At 55.1% G+C, this 18,760-nt stretch overlaps 1 protein-coding gene across 1 annotated transcript; it reads left to right on the forward strand.

The window, feature by feature from the left end:
• The first annotated feature begins 4,307 nt into the window (after nt 1-4,307).
• Nucleotides 4,308-18,627, forward strand: Cdx1 (caudal type homeobox 1). Its single transcript, XM_004631297.3, has 3 exons — nt 4,308-4,831; nt 17,865-18,010; nt 18,406-18,627. Exons 1-3 carry the CDS (start codon nt 4,390-4,392, stop codon nt 18,625-18,627), a joined length of 810 nt encoding a protein of 269 aa, XP_004631354.1. The 5' UTR covers nt 4,308-4,389.
• Nucleotides 18,628-18,760: the final 133 nt, after the last annotated feature.

Raw genomic sequence — 18,760 nt, forward strand, 5'->3', positions numbered from 1 at the left:
CCTGTTTTAAAATTCTGAAAAGGCTGAGGGGGTTGAGGAGACAGTTCAGCGGTATAAATAAGTGCCCGCCTGGCAAGCACAAGTCTTGAGTTCAATCCCTGGTACAAAAAAAAAAGCATTGCCGAGGATGTGAGGACGTAGCTTAGTGGTAAAGCATTCACAGCATCAGGCCTTGAGTTTAATCTCCAGTAACAATAACTACAACAACAAAAGGTTAAGGCAGAGCAGTACATAATATTGAAGAGGTAGTAGGGCCGGCCATCCAGGACTTCTGGGAGCAGGAGTCTGACTTTTATCCAGGGGCCAGCGGGACCACCGCGAGATTTTCAGCAGGGGCAGGGGTGGAGAGGCCGGTGGCCTGGAGGTAGTCGTGGACAACCGTGTACTGAATGCCACAGCACTGGTCCCCACCCATTGTTCCCCTGAGAGGCTGCAGGAGGGCAGCCTCACAGGGAGTTGGGATGGCCGTCCCCGCGTACTAATTCACTCTGTAAGTCCGCTCTTTTCCTGGCTGCGGCATCTCTGCAGAACAGGTTGGACATAGTGCTCTTTCGACAGGACATTCTGTGTCCCAGTCCCGGTTGTAGCCTGCTCTCTGCCGCCTAAGTGTCTGACTGCTAGAGGTCGGCTTCATTCCCCTGGCTTACGGCCTCAGATACTGCCTGACAAGAAAGGCAGAGTTCTCCTGTAGTTCCCAGCAGTGTCAGCAGGTGGCGCGCTCAGCCGTTGAAGTGGGAGGAGGAAAGGTGTTGGGCGGAGGGTGGGTCCGGAGGGCAAATTCCTCGCTGGAACCAAGAGTCTCTTTTGAGGCTCAGGGGAGCAATTCCTGTCCCCTTGCCGAAGTGGAAGCAGGGATTCAGAGAGAGGCGTTAACCTGCTCAAGGTCACACAGCAAGCTCGAGGCTTGGCTAGATCTGCCCCCACCCCATAGCAGTCTGGAGAGCTCAGGTGGTGCGCGGTGGGGCATGGTGGGCCTGAGGCTGGCCCTGCTACCCACCGGTCCTGTGGAGCAAACTATTTCCAGCAGAATGGTAAGCTCTTCCTGGACCATAAACCCAATTTCAAAACTAAGTTATCACTGCGATCTTTATGAGGCCATCGAAGTCGCACCCCGCCCCAGGAGGCCCTGGCCAGAGTGTGAGAGCAGCTGGAGAGAGGACTTCCGGGGGAGAGGGGCCCTCCCCACCCTGGAGCGGGAGGAAGGAGGGGCCCAATAAACAGCCACGCCCAGAGATAAGGGGCTGTCCAGAGGAAGAACTGCTCACACCGATGGGGACAGGGACTTCTCTGCGCCACACCATCAGTGGAGGCCACCGTCCCCAGTGGGCACGTGGAGAACCTGAGGCCCAGGAGTATAGGGGATATGGTGGTCAGAGGGCCGGGTTGGAAAGGACACGCCCACCTCCTGGGCGTCAACAAGGTTACAGGGTTTTTGGGAGAGGGCTGCTCAGGGCTCTGATGGGGGTGTCTCCACCCTGGCGAGGGGAGCATAGAGGTTCTTTTGCATGAGGAACCCAGAGGAGGAAGAGGAACTAGCTATTTGTTTAAGCAAAATCCAGCTAACATGAGTAGAAACAGGGAGGCATACACAGGGTCACTATCCTTACTGTCTTAACAGGCCAGCTCAGCTACAGAAAAAAAAAAGAGAAAAACTTGCAGGTAGAAGCCATGGAGTTGCTGTGTGGCTTCAGGCAGGTGGCTTCACCTCTCTGAGCTCTGGCTTTCTCTTCTGCAAAAGACGGAAGACCATCAACCCTGTCTCCCTGGGCTGTGCTGAGAAGGGACAGAAATAACAGATACAGAGGGGCAAGAAGAGATGGACACACAGCAGTGCTGCTGTGATTACTCCAGAGGAAAGAGCTAGCCTCTTGCCTGAGAGATGCGGCCCAAGTCCCCTAAGCTTGCAGTCAGATGACTGAAGGTGGTGAGTTTGCAGAAACGGTGGCCGCTCCCCCTACCCCAAGATGTGCCTGCAGAGAGAGGTGCGTGCCTCCTAATAGGGACAGCACTCAGAGCGCCATGGAGCAGCGCCCCAGGCGCCAGGGTTCCTGCCTGTGCTTCTCCTCAATCAGGAAACCAGTTCATGCCTTGCACAGAAAGTCCCTAGCTATGCAGCCCATCTCTCAGTTGTCACCCAAGGAGCCTGGACCCAACCCAGCCTCCTTTGTGCCCCTGGCTCTCAATAATTAGTTTGTCAGATATAGGGGAGCACACGGCCTGGGCCCTTGAGCCTCTGTTCATAGTGACCCTTAGTCCACACACTCCTAAGCCACTGCTCTGACCCTGACCACAAGTCACTTCCTCCTCTCATGTCTCCCCCATTTCCAGACCTCGCCAAGAGGCAGCTTTACCTTCATTGTGATTCCTTGATTCATCCCCGCCTGCCCTCCACCCAGGCACCTAGGCAGGGGCGCAGGACCTCCTCAGGCCCTGAGCACAGGCTCAGCACAGGAGGAGGTGTCTGAAGAACCGACAAGTGAACACGTGAATTGCTCTCCCTGTTCCTAACCCTTTAGCCACCATCTAGGTCTGATTTCATGCCCTCTTGGAAACAGAGGGCACAAACCTCCTCTCCCTGGGATCCCCAACTGAGGACCTCCTGTGACAGTGTGCTCGTGCCTGTGAGGGCCCGTTTCACCACAGAAGCCCCTCCCAAGAGCACTTGATCAGGTAAGAGTGGGCCTGAACTAGGGCCAGCAGCTTTCTCTCTTGGGCCCCAGGTCCAGCTTGTCTCCTCCCAGTGCAGCTCCCGCTACCAGCCTGCTCTTCCTCCAGTTCTAGTAACCAGCTCAGAGGGTAGACTTCAGTCCTCTGGGTCTTCTCTTCCTCTGTGTACCCGCTATTTCTCTGGAGAGGCTGGCTCCCCAGAGAACTCCTGATCCCTTCTAAGAAAAATTTCTCAAAAAATATGCTCACCTCCCGACCTTCCCTGCTTCAGCAGCTTTCTCTTTCCTTTTTTTTTTTTCTGTTGCAGAAGACTGAAACCAGGGCTTTCCACATGCCAGGCAAGAGCCCTGCACTGAGCTACATCCCCAGCCCTCATCACTTATTTGTTTGTTTTGAGACAGGATCTTGCTAACTCATCCAGGCTAAACTGGAAATTGTGATCCTCCTGCCTCAGCCTCCTGAGAAGCTGGGACTCTAGGCAGCCACTACCACACGTGGCTGTCCAAGTGCTCAGCAAGGACAGCAACAATGCAGGCAGTGCCACATGAGGCAAGTAAAACAGCCAGGGGCCCTATCCACTACACACGGATCAGGGCTCTGGCATTCTGATTCATACAAGCCAACTACTAAAAAAAAAGTCTTTGAATCAATGGGAGCATTTTGAATAAGAACAGTGTGTTAGGTAATACCCAAGATTGTGTTCATTTTGTTAGATGTGACAATGACATATTATGTAAGAAAATGTCCATGTTTTAGAGATGCAGCTTAAGTATGTAGGGGTAAAATGACATGCTATCTGGAATTTGTTATAAAACACCTAGGAAAAAGGGAAGGAGGTGAAGTAAGTGCGACACAATCTTGGTACCTGTTGAAGTAAGGTGATGGGTACCTGTGGGTTTACTATGCAGTTCTACTTTTGTGTATGTTTGAAGCTTCTCAATAATCATAATAAAAGGGTAGAAAGTCGTCAAGAGAATTTGTGGAAAGTTTCCCAGGATGTTCTCAGGAGACCCTCCCTCTCCCTCCTGCCCCCACGCTCTTGAGAAATTTCTTGGCACCCCAAGGGAAGCCCCACTAGTATTCAGGCTCATGTATGTGCATATGTGCATTTTCTTGGGGGAAACATCCATCGCTTTCATCGCAGACTAGTGGGGTCGTGACCTCTTTGTCCACCCCCAAAGAGCACCCTACCTTAAGACAAGGCCTTGTTTGAAGTCAACATTGCCCCCCATCACCTCAAGCTGGTAGGTCGATATGCAGTCGGTCACAACACGGGTGTGGGCCCATGCCTGGCCACCTGTGTGCTGGGGTCGACGGTCTGTGCCCACAGCGACAGGCAAGGTGGGGCGCCTGGGCCACCAGTCCCAGCGAGGCTCAGGCGGTTCCCACGCGTGGCACTGCCGTGACCCTCGCCCAGAACGCGCCTCCGCGCCCCCAATCCCCGGGAGCCCTGGCCAGTCCACCTCCCGCTTGGGGAGGCAATTTGTCTCCTTTTGAACCCCTCGCCCCCGACGGGTTTCCCCCTTTGATTCGCAGGCCAGAGGCTTCCCCCAGCTTTGAAATGCAAACCCGCCCAGGCTGGGGCCGCGGGCGCCCGGAGCTATAAAAGGCCAGGGTGGGGCGGGCGCGGCGCGGCGGAGGCCAGGTGAGCGGTTGCTGGTCGTCGGGGCGCGGGCCGCGGCGCTCCAAGGCCCAGCATGCGCGGGGGGTCCCGCGGCCACCATGTACGTGGGCTATGTCCTGGACAAGGACTCACCCGTGTATCCCGGCCCCGCCAGGCCCGCCAGTCTCGGCCTGGGCCCACAAGCCTATGGCCCCCCGGCCCCGGCCCCTGCGCCCCCGCAGTACCCCGACTTCGCCGGCTACACACACGTGGAGCCGGGCCCCGCGCCCCCTGCAACCTGGGGTGCGCCCTTCCCCGCGCCCAAAGACGAGTGGGCCGCCTACGGCCCTGGGCCCGCGGCCCCAGCCGCCAGCCCAGCCCCGCTGGCATTCGGGCCGCCTCCGGACTTTAGCCCGGTGTCCGCGCCCCCAGGGCCGGGCCCCGGCCTTCTGGCGCAGCCCCTCGGCGGCCCGGGCGCCCCGTCCTCGCCAGGAGCGCAGAGGCGAACGCCCTACGAGTGGATGCGGCGCAGCGTGGCGGCCGGAGGCGGCGGTGGCAGCGGTAAGGACCCTTCCCTCGCCCTGCGCCTCCAGAGGGTCCCCAGCACAGGCAGGTGCCCGGCGAGGCCCAGGCTGTCCATTTTGACCTCTGTCCTAGCCCTGCACGGATTGCAGAGTGTGGCCCCTCGACCGCTCCCACCCAGCAGATCTCTTTACGTCGCCTTGAGTCTCCCGACCTAACTCTCTTTCGGTACAGACAGGGAAACAGACCGCGTGGAGCGAGGAAATGGCCAGGCTTGCGGCAAGGCCTGAAATAGAAGTCAGGTCCTCAGAGCCTGTGCCAGGACTCTAGCACTTGCCCCCGGTATCTTGGTGGCTTCTTCCACCGTGCCCGGGCTCCAGCAGGGGCGCAACCTCCCCGCAAGAGGAGCGATCGAGACTGCAGGTGGGCCGGTTCTTTCCTTTCCAGGACTTAGCGCCCCATCTTACAGTGAAGAGTTCGGTTTGTACTCATGGGGCTGACCCAGAGCCCCTTGGTTAGATCGGGCCGGGGATCCCTACCTAGCCTCCCGGCCCTCCCTGAACTCTTGACCCTGGGGGAGGGGAAGCGGAGCAGTTGGGAAGGTGGCTACTGTTTGGCTCCTGAGCCTGTGAACCTCCTGCCCCCAGGCAGGCCTCTCTGATCCACTCTCTTCAAAGGAAGAAGAGGGGGCAAGACAAAGGCCCGGCTTTAATGAGGGGCGGCCTGACCTTTATGCCCCCCCCACTTTGTCATGTAACTGGCCTGCCTTGGCTCAGTAGTGACTCCTGTTGGCCGGAAAGTGAACATGACACCCCATTGTCTAAACTGTGTCCAGGCCTGTCCTGACAAAGGCCACCTGGCCGGCTGGGCGGGAAGCTGGCCTGCCCACCCTTTGATGTCCAGCCCCTCCTTCTGGTCTCCCAGCTGAGAGCAAGCCTGGGACTTCCCCCACCTCCTCTCCTCTTCACCCTCATCTCCCACAGGCACAGGCTGCCTCTCAGCAGATGCTGGGGGGGGGGGGGGGGGCTTGCTCCTTAGCTGAAAGCTTCACTTCGTGGCTGTCCCCAGGATGCCAGAGCTCTCTTTGCCTTCAGACAGATGTGGGCACCCAGGCTTGGCCACTCACTTCTGTGGCCTTGATTAAGTAATAACAGCAGCTGGAGCATCTAACTCGCAGAGCACTGCTCTAGGTGCTGTTGTCACCTCAGCTTCAAAGAGGAGAAACTGGGCACAGAGTGGTTAGATACTTACAAGACCTCACAGCCAGCAGCTAGGGGTGGGATTTGACCCCAGGCAGACTGCATACCAAGCCTGTGCTCTCACGCTCTACACAACCACTTTTCTGAACTGTAAGTCATCTTTTCTGGGTCCCAGTTTTACTGTCTGTGAAATGAGCGGGGAAGAAGGTTGTGCAGCATTTGGGCCATGGTCTGAGTTATGAAAACACTCTTTTGGAAAAGGAGGTGGGACATACAGACCTCTCCCTGGAGAAAATGGATACCTCACTAGGCATCAACCCAGGGCCCCCCGAAGCTTGTCCATGGCTCCTGGAGTACGATCCCCATGTTAGGTTGCGCAAAGGGCATGTAGTCTAATGTGGGGGCCTGTCTGGTGTTCTTCAGGCCTGTGACTGGCGCTGTCTACAGGACGAGGTCCATCTTTTGTTTCTCACTTGCTGCTTCCCAGTGATCAGGTGACATGAGATGGATGGGGGAGTTCCCCATGCGTGGGGACTTAGACCTGTGTGTGTCAGAAGGAATGGGTCTGTGGGGATCTGAGGACAGGAGAGAGCCTGCAGGAACTTCCGGCCCAGACAAGCGACCTACACAGTGTCTGTGCACAGGAGCTGTGGAGGCCAGCTCTACTGCTGTGGTCTGGAGGCAGGTGGGAGAATGTGGCTGCCCAGAGACAGAAGGATTTGTTTCTTCTATCAGAGAGAAGAGGGAAGAGCTGTGGGCAACCTGGGGTCCTGGGACTGCAGGAAAGGCTGCCTAAGAGCCAGGTTAGTCTGTCCTGCAGGGAGGAGCTGGAAGCTGCCCCCACCATTTCTGTTCAGGGCATGTGACTCTCACCCCTGCTCCAGAAACAAGGACAGAGCTGGGATCCAGTCACAGACTTTCCCTGAGAAAAGATGACTCTCCTTCCTCATTGGTCTCCATTTCTCCCTCTGGCTAGTGAAGGTATACATTTCCAGAGTTACTTGTTGAGTGACGCTGTGTGGGGGACAGCTAGGAAGCAACACTAATGGTCATGCCCTCTTTCCCCCAACAACACTGGGCCCAGGTCTTCAGCCTGTGACCCTGTTTAACCTGCCAGCCCTTCCTTCTGAGCCCCTAGCATTTTAAAATGTCCTCACTGGATGGTTAGAGAGCAACATACATATAGGAGGCCACTCTAGAGATGTTCAAGACTATGCCAGCTTCATCAAATGGAGGCTGGGCAGGCAGAGATGTCAGGTGCCCTGGGAGAGCTCGCGCCATTTCCTGAGGGCCACAGAGGCCTGCTCTCAACCTGGCCACTCGAGCTTCTAGTCCCTCAGGACTAAAAGGGTCTTTGCACCTGCTGTTCCATTCTTCCAGAAAGGCTCTTCCTTCTGATTCTTTGCATCTTTGGGTTGTCTCCCCCTTTAGGTCTTACTTAGCTCCGCAGTCACCTCCCCCAAAGTTGCCAAAGCAGACTGCCCATGCCCAGTGAGGATGTTGGGGAGCCCTGGCTCAGGCTCTGGATTGCTCACCTTCCTTGTCGGTATGCTTACAGTCCCTAAGAGGACCAGAGCCCTGTCTGTTGACACACTGTTGAACCCAGGCACCTGCCTCCGTGTGTGACATTTAGTAGGTGGCATGCTTTTTGTTGCACAAATGAGCAAGGACTGTGTGGAACCGAAACCATCTCTTGAGAGAACAGGGAGAGGCAAGATTTGGGCTTCAGTATGGATTTCTGGAGTCGCTACCAAGGTGTTGGACCCACAGGAGTCCGGGCCAGTGGTAGGAACCTGGCTGCCCTCGCCCCCACTTGGATGGTCTCCTGAGTCCCTATGGGAGTTGTCTGCTGACATGGGAGAAAGGAGCTGGGCTCCTTAGCCGGGGTTGGTGGAAATGGGGACCATGAGGGAGAGGCTGCAGCCCATAAGGAAAAGATCGGGTCCGAGAGATCAGCCTCATTTGAGTGAGCAGGATAGGAGATGTCCACAGGTCCTGCAGTTCTGCCTGCTTATGTATCTGTAAACACCAGTGCTCTGTTGAAGAGGCTGTGCCCATCCTGCCTAGCACAACCCATGCTGTGTGAGTAAGCAGTGGGACCTGGGATAGTAGCCTGCTGGGATGGCTGAGGTCACAGGACCAGAGAGGCGCTCTCAGATAACAGAACTCTTGAAACACCCTACTCCAACTCCTTCAGCTTTCAGGTGGAGAAACTGGGGTGTGTGGAGAAGAGGACCCCCCACAAGTTCGAGACCCTCTCTCTTAGTCCATCGCCACAGCCATTAATGTGTCCTCTCACCTTCAGCCTCTCAGTGATGCTCTGGCTGCCTTCTGCACCCCTGACAGACTTACCTTGTCAAGGTGTTCCCCTGCTCAAGAGCAATTTCTGGCTCCCCACTGCCCTCTTGAGCACTGGCCCCAAGATACTGTCCTGCTGACTTGTCTAGAACTCTAGCTTGGATCCTTTCTCTGAAGCCGGTTTTCTTCCATCATAACATCAGGATACTGATAGAATACACCTTGAAGCCACGGCGCTTTCCAACAGCCTGGCACCCAGCATCAGGTACACCTCTCACTTCCTGCCGCCCTGGTGTGTCCCTCAGTCCTCACCACTGTCCCTTCCCTCTCAGATCTGCGCTTCAGTTCCAGTGCTGCTCCTTCCCTGAGGCCTCCTTCCCCGAGGCCTCCTCCTGCAGGAAGCACTCTTGGACTCTCCCACCACTCCGAGCAGTGAACCAGCCTCTTGTCTTATCAGCAAGCAACACTGCCTGGCTCCTCCCTTACAGACCAGACCTCATCAGCTCCAGCCCCTCCCTGCCCTGCACACAGTAGGAGCTCACCATAAAGCTAATAACTGCCACTGGCTGTGGGATTACCACATGTAGGTAGGCACTGGGCCAAGAACTTTGTGCAAGTGGCCTCATTTTAATCTCCCAACAACCCCTGGAAGTGTGAAAGTTCTATTATGAGACTCATTTTGCAGGTGTCGTTGATGAGGCTCAGAGAGGTAGAGCGCCCTCCCCACACTCACACAGCTAGGGTTAGCAACAGGGGGCCTGCCGAGAGGCCGCAGCCCAGAGCAAAGCCCGAGAGCCCTCGCACTGTGCGTCCCAGGGCAGGCGGGAAAGGAGGCCAGGCAGGTGTGAGTTGTGAGAGGCAGGGAGCACTGCCCAGCAGGGAGCCCGCGGTGCAAAGCTGATTCTCAAGCAGAAGCTCCGTTTGACACCTCGGCTCTCAGATGTAGCTAGGAAGGGACTGACCCAGTTAGAAGGTGGCAGGAGGCTTTTTTTGGTTGGATGTCCCCTCCCCCCTCCTCTTTAGCAGATAGTGCTGCTTGGAGCTCCAGGCGTCGCTGTGAAGGCCCAGACACCATTCCTAGCAGCAACGTCCAGCTTGTCAGTAGGACATGCTCTCATAGGCTGGCCTCCCAGGTTTCTGTCAGGGAGCTCCTGGGTTTCGCAAGCAGCATTTTCCTCTGGAGTCAGGGTAGACACCGTGTTAGTAGGCCACACTGTCACCTGCACAGATTCCTGTACCAGCAGGGAGAGGGAGCGCCAAGGGGCTGCTGCTCTCTACTGTACACATCGCCCTCCAGCACCTTCCCATTGCCCTTGAAATCCAACCCAAATCTGCTGGAGGCTCTGCTGCCTCCCCCATCTTGTGCCTCTCCCATCCATCCATCCATCCATCCATCCATCCATCCATCCATCCATTCATCCTCCATCCAAGAAAGCAAACAGTAATTCTCACTTCTTTGCTAAAGGTTTTTCTGGGTATTGGGAATTATGGGTGGCCAAGCCAGACAGGGTCTACCCTCAGGGAGTTAGCACTTTGTCCCTTAGGCAGCCTTTCCCTGCCCCAGGGCCTTTGCATATGTTGTTTCCCCATTCTTGGAATATTCTTCCCCATTCCAACACCTTCTTTCTAGGCCCTTGGGCCATAGCATGAGTGGTGCCCCTACCCAGGAGATCTCCCCCAAGCCAAGTAAGGAGGATTCCCCTGCCCCCTACTTAGCCAGGCTCACAGCTTCTTGTTCATTTTATACCATTGATCACAATGAGTGATTATTTCCTTTGGATGTTGGTTTGTAATCTGCCCACCCTGGAAAAGGATAGCAAATAAGTATTATGCATCTGCTGTGATTATAGTAACACGGGCTGGTGTTTACTGAGAGTGTAGTAGTTTTTTAAAGGCAGGACTTCTGGCCCCTGATGGCGCTTTTCTCCTTGGCCTACCATCTGGGCTGAATTGAGGCAGCAGTGGACAGGTGGACTGTTTTGGAGGCTGACAGACTGGATACAGGGAGCGAAGGGGACAATCCTCAGAGGTGCCACTAAGGTCTTTGGCCCAAGTGGCTTGAAGATTGGGGCTCCTTACTGAGATGAGGGAGATGAATTTCTTTTATATACTCCACAAAGCTTCATTGAGTACTCACTCATGCCAGACATCAGAAAACAGCACGGTCCTGTCCTCACCAAGCACACAGGAGCCAAGGCCTGGGGGAGGGGGGAGCATTTGCTGAGGTCATGTGGCCAGCCAGAAGGAGGATGGGGCTGGAGTGCTGAACCCTCCTGGATCCCAATCCCAAAGATGAGATTCCGGGCTCCCAGTCTGCAGTGGAGCAGCAAGGGCTTCACTTCCAGACTAGAGGAGGACTGGGACATGCAGGGTGTGGGGTGCGGGTTGCTGGAACCAGGCCAGGGAGGCCTCAAGCTGTCTGGCCTAGGAGATGACTGAAGGATGCGATTGCTGTTTGTGCATCTTGGAAAGGCTGGGCTGGGCTGAGGTGTGTAGGAAGCCTTGGAATGGACATGAATGGGTGGTGGCTGTGAGCCCAAGTTCTACCTTAGTTGTACTCCTTAGTTGGAGCTGGATCCAGCAGTGCCATCCAACAGGACTTTCTGTTCAAGAGCTAAAGTGTCCAGGCATCCAGCCCCCAGTGTAAGTGACTGTTAAACATGTAGAATATGGTTAATGCAGTTAAGAAGCAGAATTTTACATTTCAATGGCAATCGCCACCTGTGGCTAGTGGTGGCCAATCGAATAGCACAGAGAAATCCCTGAGTGGGCCCAGAAAGACTAGCTACTCTGCGTGAACTCTGCCACCCATTGAGAAATCTTTCTTCCTGTCTTGCTCCTCTGTGTCTGTTGTACCTTTCTCATCCTCATCACTGTTACAGACAATTGTAGTAATAAGTGCCCTGTCAAACTTGGCCTCCACTACCAGAAAGGAAGAAGCATTTGTGCCTTCATTTTACAGATAAGTAACCTGGGGATGGGAGCAGCCCACTGGCTGGCATGGGGCAGCCTGGGTTAGCACCTCCACATCCATCTGACGCTAAAGTCCCTTGCCTGGCTGCCTCCCCAAACCAGGTCAGACTGTGGGCCTCAATGAAGAAGCTAGGGTGCTCTTCTTTGGGGCTGGGGAGATGGCTTAGTAGCATAAGCGCTTCCCTAGCAAGTACAAGGGTCTGAGTTCAAGCCCCGGTTCTGAAGAAGAAGAAGAAGAAGAAGAAGAAGAAGAAGAAGAAGAAGAAGAAGAAGAGGAAGGAGGAGGAGGAGGAGGAGGAGGAGGAGGAGGAGCTAGGGCAGTGCTTGAGGCAGAGGTGGTCAGTGGGAAGGGACGCTCGGTCAAGGTTGCAGGGCTCCCCCCACCCATAGCCTTCTATCACGGCTTGAGCGAGGAGCCCTGAGTCAGCAGCCGGAGTTGCTCACTCAGCCAGGACAGGCATCCAGTTTGGGGACTAGCAGGAAACCACATGGCCCCAGAAAGACCCTGGTGCGTCATGGAGCTGGTGGGGTCAGAGCTGCCGAGAAAGATTCATCTGGACAGTGGTGCTCATGGGGAGATAGTCCCAAGTCGGAAGTTACACTCCAGCTGTTGACCCAGCTGGAGCCCCCCTACTCCCAGGCCAGTGTGTTTTGCCCTGAAGTTCCCATCAGGCGACATTCCACCCTCTCCTAAGGGATCCTTCCAACATTCCCTTCTGCAAATAGCTCAGTTCTGCTTCCTGTGTCCATAGCTATTTTACAAACACCATTGCATCCATTCTGGATGAAGGCAGGGGGAGGAAAGCCTAGAGAATGAAGACACCAGTCTGGTCCTTTGGCTGGTCATGCTCCAGCTCTCTGACCTCAGGAAAGGCCTGGAAACTCGTGCACTTGGCCTTCTCTAACCTCTCGGTAGCTGGTGGAGCAGCACTACATCAGAATTCCTGTACCCTGCCATGTTGGCAGTCATCTCACTTGTCTAAATCTGAATAGCATGACCTGTGCTTTGATATTAAACTCATTTGTATGCTCAACAGATTTTTAATTCTTTCCTCCTCATCAAATATATTAAAGATGCCCACCACTTGAGGTTCACTCCATCCCTTTCTTTCCCTTCAAGTTTTCACTGAGGACCCTAGCTGGGGCTGAGCTTCTCCCTTCCTCAGATGAGGATGTTGAGGCCCTGACAGGGGCAAGGGCTGGCTAAAGTCCCACCTGAATTAGAAGGGCTAGGACAAGTAACTAGAGCTTCCTCTCAAAGCCAGCACATTTACCAGGGCCCTGTCCTTCATCTCCACTAGAAGAGCTTTGACCAGAAGAGACTCAGTCTCCTAGGACAGGCAGGGAAGGCCGGTCCCCAGAGGGCTCCCAGAGTCCTGCCTTTCCCATTCTTCTTGGAACATGGGGCTCCACAACCACACTCAGCAAGTGGCCTCACTATCTTTCTGTCCTGGAGGAAGGGAAACTTCTTTGGAGTAGGGTTCTGTGTCTTCCTCAAACCTCTCTCCCAGCAAAGGTCCCTTCTCTTTGTCACGCCAGGCTGGTACCACAGATGCACAGATGTGGCCTCCCTGCAGGTGGCGGCTACACAAAAGAAACTGAGGCCTAGAGCAGAAAGACTTCCTCAAGGCCACAGGGATGGCACAGGACTGGACTGGGATCTGCCAACTCGCTAGAACTTGTTAAAGATAGGAGGGAGAGGAGGCTGCAGTAGACCTGTGGTAGAGCCTGGCCATGTGCATTTCTAACAAACGTGTGGGCATGTATGGTGGGTGTGGGTGCACATACATCCATATGTGCTGGGGATGGGGCCTTGATGTACAACCACATGGGGCCGGACCACCCAGGAGGGGGCCACAGAGGGTTGTAGGCTGGGCTTGCGGTCCACATACTGAGGGTCAGAGCTTGTCCTCCTTCAGGCCCACAAACTCACCAGCAAGAGGGCAAAGGAAGTGGTGACCCAGGGTCTTTTGATTTTTTGGAAACTGCTTACTCCATTCTGGAGCAGAATCCATGCTCTGTCCTTGCCTGGCTGAGGCACATGGGGGGCCCACTGCAGGCCACCACAGCTCCCGCCCACTGTCCTCCAGCTGGACCCACTTGGTATCTAGATTCTCAGACTGGAAAATCAGTCTTAGAATTCTTTTAGCAATAATAACAAACACAATTAGAGAATCAACAAACATTGGGAGCTTCGCGTGTCCGAGTTGGGAGGGACCTTATAAATAAATGGCTTCATCCAACGCACCAGCCATTGCACATATCTATTTCCAGCATTTCTGCCAGGGGCCGTCCTTCCACTGTTAGACACGAGGAGGATCTATCCCTCCCCGTGCACCTGCTACATGCCAGGTCCTGGGCTAGCACTGCCCTCTCATCTGGAGCTGTCCCCTGGACACCTGAGTGGTGGAGGTAATTAGGAAAGACCTTCTGTCTTGTGATAGGTTCTAGTGTTATGTGTGCTATTTCTGTGGCTAGATGGACCCAGCTTTGAATCCCACCTCCTTGATGTGTGTTCCTCGCTGATCCTCTGTTTTCTCATCTGTAAAGTAGGGATCTATCAGTTACACAACCCATGGGCTCTTGAGTGATATATGTGACATGTTGGTTATTATTAGAATAATAATCACCTCATTTTACAGATTCAGAAAATGATGCTCAGAGGCAGTCCTAGGCTTCAATGCCAGCGATCTGCTTCTTCAGGTACCCATATGGCAGGGCCACCTGAAAGATTAGCCACATGTCTCTTCCAGGGACCCATTTCGGCCCCACTGACTCCAGATTTTAGGGCGCCAGAATCTGCTTTGAGAATGCTCCCCAGGATCTCTGAGGCTGCTGGTCAGGTACTTGATGCCATTGGCCTGTGGCTTCCCAGGTCTCTACTGCACATGTATTAATGCACTGTGTCCTGTGACAGCCTGGTGACAGGATGGGACATTCTGTGCATCTCAAAGGCAGGGCCGAGAGAAAGCAACTCACTGGATGAGTGATCTGATCTTTCCCCATGTGCTCAGCTTCAAAGGGCCCAGGGTTCCCCATCTTCACCTCTGCCCACTCACACCTGGCCCCCGGCCCCCAAGGGGTTACTCATCCAGAGGCTGGGAGTGGTCAGCCCCTTGTCAGACACAAGTTCCAGGAGCCTGGACTTCCCCTCCCACTTCCGCATCCCAGGGGCCTGTAAATCATTCATCCCGGGCCCTCCACAATCCCTGCCACTTGCATGTACTGCCCCACCCCCACCCCAGGCTCTAGAGGTGGCACAGGTGTTCAGAGGAGGGAGTCAGGAGAGTGGTTGGGGGCAGTCATGAGTTCTGACAACGCTGAGACTAGAGCCAAGGACTCCTGATTATCATTTAAAAAAAAAGTCACACCTGCACTCTGTAAAAATGTAAATGCTCCCAGCCTCCCTTCTACCAGTGGCCTCCTCCTCCAGTTCCTGTTATTGGCTACCTCTGTATCCTTTCAAAAGAAGTAGGCAGGTGCACAAAAATGTATGTGTGAGGTGTGTGGGGTGTGTGTGTGTCTCCGTCTCCTTCATCTTCATACAAAAGACCCCCGGGACACACAATTCTGTGTCTTGCTTTTTCTCCTATCTTAGAAATTGCTCCCTAATGTACACTCAGAATTGCTTGATTCCCTTTTCATGCCTGCCAAACTGCTGTCCACCTTCAAGTCCCACATCTTGTCCAACAGGTTTCCTACTTGTGCGCGTGCAGTGTTTTCTGTGCAATTAGAAATGGCCACCGCTATAGGCCATTCTCTGTGGAATCCCTTCCTGGAAGGGGGACCAGTAGTCCTGGGCTGTGTGCCTGAGAAATGAAGCTGTGTTCCACCTGCCTGGCTCCCAGGACGATGCTCTAACCATCATTCGTTCCCTGGACAGCATGCGGGATTCCCTGGTGTCTGGGCCACAGGAGACGCAGACATTTGGTTCTTTGGCAAAACTGTTTGCTTAGCAATGAAGTTGAGGCTTTGGGCAGCTCAATGAGATAGGTGGCCAAATGGGCTGCTGAGCCCCAACCCCTCTCCAGCTGGGCCAGTCTCTGCTGGGAGCCTTGCTGCCAGCGCTCTGTCATCCTCTCATCCCGTTCTGCCCTCCATCTGGGGGAAGACTTGGAGTCTGCGTCTTGGATCAAGCCCACCACCAGGTGGGACAGCCTTCAGCAAGAGCTGCTTTCCAGGCCTTTCCTCCCTCCCTTCCTCCCTGTAACGCACCCCGGCTGCTTGTCAGAAAGCAAGAGGGAGAGCTGGGAAAGACCAAGGCTGTGATCATCCGTACTGAGGCCAAATGGGCAAGGGCCCTCCTTCGCCCATCTCCTTTGGGAGTGACCATGCATACCCTGGGTGTTTTACAGACCCTGGCCCCTGGCAGTCCTGTTTTGTAGGCCCCTGTGGTGCTCTGACCCCTCCTAGGATGGGAGTGTTGCCAGTGCTGGGGGCGCTCATGGCAGGCTCAGTGGTCCCCAGATACACTGGAGGGTGCTGAGCACTCTGCACCTCAGGATATGGCCTGGGTCAAGTCTGTCCATCCCAGCCTTCAAGGACCCTGACTCCACAGGTCGAACTAAAGGGCCTCAGCAGGCCACTACCTGCGAACATCCTCAACCACACTCTCTTTACCTGAAATATGGAAGGAAGCAATATTCCCAGGCCCTGCCTAGCCCAGGGAATCCGGCAATATGAGAACTGAGAGGCCTGCTAGACTGGTGGATGAGGCGTTAAGCAGAACTGATTTTTGAGCCAATGTTGAATTTTCTAGGCCAAGGAGGGGGCCCCAGCTGGAGCCATGGCCTCAGCAGCCACGCCCTTGGCCCTCTCCTGGGGCCAGGCCTGGCCCAGGGAAGGGGCTGTCCATGCTGTCAGACAGGGGCCTGAGGTCAATGGCCATGGAAGCGTCCAGTATAGTTCTGCTGCTCTGGCAGAAAACCCAGGGAAAAGCCGCCCAGGAACATCTGCTGTCTCCTGTTCTCCACAGAGCCATTTGGCTACGAGGAGCCCAATGGCTGGCCTGCCAAGCTGCGTGGGCTTGGTGAAAGAGCAGGGCGGAAGTGGTCAGTAAGGGGCACTGACGGCCAGGCAAGGCCAGCCTGTGTACAACTCAGGGAGGTAAAGGCTGGGTACTGCAGGGTCACACGATGGACAGGCAGCGGGTCTGTGGTTATTCTGAGATCCGCCATGTCCTGGTGGACACATGTGCCGGCATGTGCCTCCTATTTATAGCCATGTGTTCAGCTTCTTGTAAAGGAAACTGGTGCTTAGCCACCCCCTCCCCAGCCAGCCCAGGCAAAGCATGACTCTTAATATTCTCCCCAGACACAGCTCCAATCCAGCCCCCAAAGCCTGATGTTAACCCAGACGGTCCTCAAGTCCAACTCCTGGCCCTAGGCCGAGCCCTGTCTGGCAGCCAGGCTGGCCGCCCTGTCTCTGGGTTATTGTTGGTCTCTCTGCCCTGTCTGCCTCTCTGAGCTGCAGCCAGAGGAGGTGAAAGCCCACACAGGACCTCGAGTCACCTCTGCTCATGCCCCACAGTGGCTCCATCCCAGGCAGTAAAACACCCTCTTAGAGTCTCCTGCTTGAGGACTCCTGCACCCTAGCCTCCCTCGCCCCTGCCCCCAGCTTCCACCCTGTCATGTGGCAGAAGGCCCCCAACACCCCTAGACCCCATTTCCCCTCTCCTCTCTTAGATCTTTGCTCAGTTTGTCCTTCTCAGTAAATCCTTCATGGGCAACTCTATTTAATAAAGTGTATCATTTCAGGGAGTTTTTTGTTTATTCCATTTCATTTTGAAATAGTGTTTTGCCAAAGTTGCTAGACTGGCCTTGAACCCCTGTGCTTAAGCGACCCTCCTGTCTCAGCCGCCTAAGTAGCTTGCCTACAGGCACATGCAGTTAGCATTGTTCTGCTACAACCTTTCTCTGTTGGAAATTCCCAGTCCTCTCTCTCAGAAATACTTCCTTTATTCTGAAATACTTATCAATTAACACATGAAGTATTTTCCATCCCTGCTTTTTGTCTGTCTTCCTGCCCTAAACGCAGAGCTCACTGCCTGCCCTAGAGTGTGGCTTACAGCATGCGCTCAGTGAGTCTAGGGTGTGGCCAGAGCCACAGCACCATGCTGGACACAGACAGTGGGGAGCACCCGGCAGACCATCCGAGCCCCTCGTGCAGCCCCAGCTCGAGGCCGGGCACCAGGTCCTCCTATTTCTGCTCCCCACCCAGCACTGATGGCCTGCTGGGTTCTGACCTCTCCTTAGTCTCCATGCGCCCTTGCTTGCCTTCATCGCTCACCTGTGGACCTGTGGATCAGAACCACCTGGGGCCCTTATTAAATTATGCAGTTCCTACCCCAAACATCTGGTTGAGCCATCAGGGTGTCCCCGCGCTGTCTCACCATCTCCCCCAGAGTGTGCTGTGCCACCACAGCTGGTGATTGCTGGTTTTAGGCTGGAGCAGCTGGTGATCAGAACTGAGGGTCAGGAGAACTGGGTGAAGTCCCTGTGCCTTCAGCAGCCTCCTCTCAGGGACCCCTCCTGGTCCTTTGGTGGACATCCCTCCCCCACCCCCGCAGCCTCACCTTTCCTCCCGGCCCCTCTGTTTCTCAGGTAAGACTCGGACCAAGGACAAATACCGTGTGGTCTACACAGATCACCAGCGCTTGGAGCTGGAGAAGGAGTTCCACTATAGCCGCTATATCACCATCAGGCGGAAATCAGAGCTGGCCGCCAACCTGGGGCTCACTGAACGACAGGTGTGTGAGGTTTACAGAGGTAGCACAGAGGTTGCGTCTCCAGGCCATGGCTAACATGGCGGACCCTGAGCTGCTGCCAGCCCCCTCAATGAAATCTATGATCCTAAAAAGAGAACAAAGAAAAAAGAAATCTATGCTTCTGCATCCAACTGGCCATAGTCTATGGCCAGCCACGGTCAATGCTGTTTAGACTCAGAGAGAGGGGAACAGAGAAGGGGAGGGGAGGCTTACTAGAAGGGAGATAGGGTTGGGGAGCAAGTTCTGGTGGGGAGGACATGTTCAAGACCTAGGAGGTCTGGGTGACCATCAGGGCCACCTGAGGAAGATGAGCACAGAGGTCCCCCATCCCCCTGGCTGTCACCACCCCTCTACATCTCTGCTTGATGGTCCTGCAGGTAAAGATCTGGTTCCAGAACCGTCGAGCCAAGGAGCGCAAAGTGAACAAAAAGAAGCAACAGCAGCAACAGCAGCCACCCCCGCAGCTACCACCGGCACTGGACACCCTGGATGGCACCCCCACCTCAGCCGGGCCGCCCCTGGGGGGCCTGGGCCCCAGTACTGCTGGCCTGCTGGGTGCTTCCTCCCCAATGCCTGTCAAGGAGGAGTTTCTGCCCTAGTCCCTCCCAGTCATAGACTCAGAGGACCTGGGCACACTGGTGCTGGGGACAGAGCTTCCCATGGGGTTCATGACATAGGCCTGGTCTTAGCCCCAGCCCTGCCTTTGTCACCATGGACAAGGATGAGTCACCC

Source organism: Octodon degus, unplaced genomic scaffold (genome assembly GCF_000260255.1).
Source record: "Octodon degus isolate 3935 unplaced genomic scaffold, OctDeg1.0 scaffold00040, whole genome shotgun sequence".
NCBI lineage: Eukaryota > Metazoa > Chordata > Mammalia > Rodentia > Octodontidae > Octodon > Octodon degus.